Source organism: Hordeum vulgare, chromosome 7H, assembly GCF_904849725.1.
Source record: "Hordeum vulgare subsp. vulgare chromosome 7H, MorexV3_pseudomolecules_assembly, whole genome shotgun sequence".
Classification (NCBI taxonomy): Eukaryota; Viridiplantae; Streptophyta; class Magnoliopsida; order Poales; family Poaceae; genus Hordeum; species Hordeum vulgare.
Genome location: NC_058524.1, coordinates 31,291,782 through 31,295,373, shown reverse-complemented (window position 1 = coordinate 31,295,373; position 3,592 = coordinate 31,291,782). Strand labels below are relative to the sequence as shown.

General features: G+C 42.5%; 1 protein-coding gene across 1 annotated transcript; it reads right to left on the bottom strand.

Annotated features, from left to right (window-relative positions):
- Positions 1-1,511: 1,511 nt before the first annotated feature.
- On the bottom strand, positions 1,512-3,039 carry LOC123408128 (GDSL esterase/lipase APG-like). The gene is made up of 5 exons (XM_045101316.1): positions 2,796-3,039; positions 2,578-2,708; positions 2,189-2,422; positions 1,822-2,077; positions 1,512-1,714 (listed from the first exon to the last, which is right to left on the bottom strand). The coding sequence occupies exons 1-5, from the start codon at positions 3,037-3,039 to the stop codon at positions 1,512-1,514; spliced, it is 1,068 nt and encodes a 355-aa protein (XP_044957251.1).
- Between the last annotated feature and the right edge of the window lie 553 nt (positions 3,040-3,592).

Below are 3,592 nucleotides of genomic sequence, written 5' to 3'. Positions count from 1 at the left end.
TCACTCTACCCTATATCTATACCATTCAGTTTTTGTCAAGATTCGTGATATCCTTATATAGAAAATTCTCTTTATTGTTTCTTTAATACAGGAGACATTTGGCTTTGAAACCTTGTAGGTCAACTTTACACAAGTGTCACTCATTGTATAAAATGTTTTTGATTTTTTTATGAAACATTAATTAGTCAATTTTCAAATTTCAATGATGAGTTCTATCATTTTCAAAATTTTATGCTGCGCCAAAAAATCTGAAATTTTTCTGCACATGGTAGTGTGTCTTATGTTGATCTGTAAAGTTTGGGTTAAAATATTCTTTTATTTGAGAGAACCAAAAAGGAGAAGTTTGCTTGCATGAATTACTTTGATGCAGAAATAGACTCTGAAGATAAAGGGTCAGGGCCGACCCTGACGTATGGCCGAAGGGGCGACCACCTAGGGCCCCGCGAGCTGGAGGGGCCATGATCTGGTATGGATGTACAGCCTCGTAAAATGTTTAGGTAAAGAAAAAAAGACAAGGAAGGCAGAGTGATGGGCTAGGCCTAATTGGCTGATCGTTAGGGAAAGGTGAAGCGCGTCCTCAAGCGAATCACGTGCCGCGATCCTTATCAGATCTATTCTTTCATTCTTCATCATTCATCCATCTCTTTCGATTCATGCAGCCGCTCGCCGCCCAACATTCCAGTCTGCTCTTTCACCATGCCGACGTGCCACAGTTGGCCTGTTGGTCGTTACCCACCTGCCTTGGCCGGCGGCCGCTCACGTCCGACCATCCGCAACCGCGAGTTCAGTTCACTGTCCTCTGATCCTGTTTCACATTCACCAGTATGTATATAATGCAGTCATCCCCAATTTCCAATCTACAAAGTATATTATTGTTAAGGTTTTAATGCATAAATTTCTAATTCTATGTGTTCTTTTTTTCATAATATTAGGTTACAATGTTTTCTAAGAAGTACTTGCATGGTTTTGAACAAAAGGAGAAAAAGAAAACAATGTGATCTCTTAATTAAACCACCGTACGGTTCTTTACTTATTTTTGAAGCGCCAAAGAATTATGGTGGCCAATCAAGTCACAAGAAATTGGTTCTTATTTAAGGTAATTATACCAGTTTATTTTGCTATATTTCTAGTCTTCTCGTTGTAATATGACATTGCCCAATAATTATTATTAGAAATCTAGAGCTAAGGGTGTATGGTTGTTGAAAGTTTACTCTTAAGGTTTTGTAAATGAGTTGGACATATGTATGTTCATATAGAGCACACAGATACATTTTATTTTAAATAGTCACACACACACATATAATCTTAGGGGCCTATGTCACCGAGTTCACCCCAGGGCCTTCCGAAACATAGGACCGGCCCTGTAAAGGGTCCACTGGTATCATAGTACAATTAGAACTTTCCAAGAGTAGAAGCCACAACTAGATGGGCATACGAATTTTCCTTCTGGGCGAACCAACCAGCAGTATCTGCTTGACGCCTGAATCAATGAAGCATGCGCCCACCATTTACTAGATTTGAGCAACCAGGCTGCCAAGCTCGGGGAGAAATGAGTCTACTATCAGTTGGTTTGTCTTCTCTGAAGGGTGGGCGGAGTCCCAGAATACATATGATGTTGCGTTCGGGCAAGTCCCAATCGACAAGGGATTGCAGAGGAACACCGATGTCTCAATTATACCTGTTCCGCAGCATGACCGCCTTGCCTCGAAAAACCCTAATGCCAACCAACAAAAACTTCAAATGAGACGAGCAGACGTGTACAACGCTAATGTGAAAAGAATAAATTGGGGCGTGCATGACTAAGTAGCACAGATATGCTACCTTGTGATCTAGGAGAGTTTACAATGTTGTATAGAGGCTTGTAGGTGTCAAGAACCGCAATCTTGAGGTCATGGTATTGCCTTGACAATGTATTGACAGCGATGTTCAACTTTTTGTTGTATATCTGAACCCCGCGATTGATCCTTGAGACACACCCGCTCTTCCGAAGGCCGAACACCGTGATCGCGGCTGGAAAACAGCCTAACGGTGGCAAGGAAAACACACCGATGCGCCTTGCTCCCATGCCATGAAGTTGCTACAACCAGTAAAGGTCCAAATATTGAAATGGGCAGAATAACATGGATTTCTTCAAGCAATTGGAAGGGAGACATCCTCTAGAACAATCGCAAATAAGAATGCTTCTTACCGTGACAGTGTTGCTCAAGATGCTGACTATCAAATCAGCGTACTGGTCAATAGTCAATGTCTTGAAGAGCAAGGGGTTGATGTAGTAGTTCAGGGCCAAATCATTTGAGCCAGAACTGATAATGTAGAGTGCGCCAGAGATGATTGACTGAGACTGACTTTTGCCGGTCACCACTGCTAGCTTGGATTTGTACTCTTTGAAGTATTCCAATTGTTGGGATAGCGGGATGACTTTCTGCGATCAGATTTATCCCTGATATGTTAGCCCAAAGCTTGTACGGTTGGGATAGATGGAGTAATTTTCATCGTATGCGTTATAATTTCTTTGATTGAGCATTATGTTTTTTCAGGCAATATAAGAGGGAGAAGGCACTGATAGATGATACTTACAAGCACAAGTGACGTGGGATCATAAGAGCCCGATCCAGCTGATGCGAAGTTGGCTCCGGTTATTAGGTTGTGCCCTGATGAACGAATGCTGAGATACGCCGGGGGAGAGCCAGTAAACCCCACCTTTTCACCTGCAACAACAATTTTTGCATTGTAATAAGTCACATATATGGATCTAATAAGACCGAGACCATGCTAATGATAACATAGAATCTAACCTATGATATCGCTAAGCAGTTTCCCGTTTCCAAACCTCCCTGTAGCAACATGGTTTTTGAAGTCCCTGCCGTATGGAGGGAAGTTGGCTTTGGCGACGGTGAGGATGTAGTCATTGTTACCCACATCGACAAACGAGTCACCAAACACAAAAACTGCCGGCACCAGTGCCTGTGACTGGCCGCCATGTGTTGTTGGTCCCGTCAAAAAGAAGATAGCCACGAGTAGCAAGCACCTCAACATCATATTGGATACGGATTATGTGCCAATCTGTCTGTGATGAATGGAACGTTGCATGTATGAGGGTTATATAGAGTTGTGCCTGAGCATGCACAAATGCAAAATTTGGACTGAAACCCATAATTACATCCATGTGGGCAAGCTGGACAACGGCACCCAGCTCAATCTGAGCTAGCTATTGACAGTACTCCACGTTCTTCTCTTTTTCAAAAAAGCGCTGATCATGTTTGTGCCCATATGGCAACCAGGGTACAAACTACAGCGCAGAGTGATAATTTTTGTTCCTGCATTCCATTGATTAACTGCCTCTTTCAATTTACCCGTCCCGTAGGGTAAACTACGGAACGACTTTTGGTCATGGCCCGTGTGTGAGTGGTGTAGAGGTCGGCCGTCCCCTTTTTATGAATTTTTGTTCAAAAAGATCATCTGCTTTGTGTTTGTGTTCTTACTTAGTTAAATTGCACAGCCTTTCACCTTTTTTTCTCAAAAAGGGGAAATAATGTCCGTGCTTGTGGGTTGTGGCAATTCTGGGGAAGGTACTACATAATATTCAGAAGAA

Coding starts and splice junctions, on each gene's coding strand:
- LOC123408128 (XM_045101316.1), bottom strand. CDS start 3,039: ATGATGTTGAGGTGCTTGCTACTCGTGGCTATCTTCTTTTTGACGGGA. Junction 2,709..2,795: donor ACTGCTTAGCGATATCATAG/GTTAGATTCTAT, acceptor TTGTTGTTGCAG/GTGAAAAGGTGGGGTTTACT. Junction 1,715..1,821: donor AAACTCTCCTAGATCACAAG/GTAGCATATCTG, acceptor GGTTGGCATTAG/GGTTTTTCGAGGCAAGGCGG.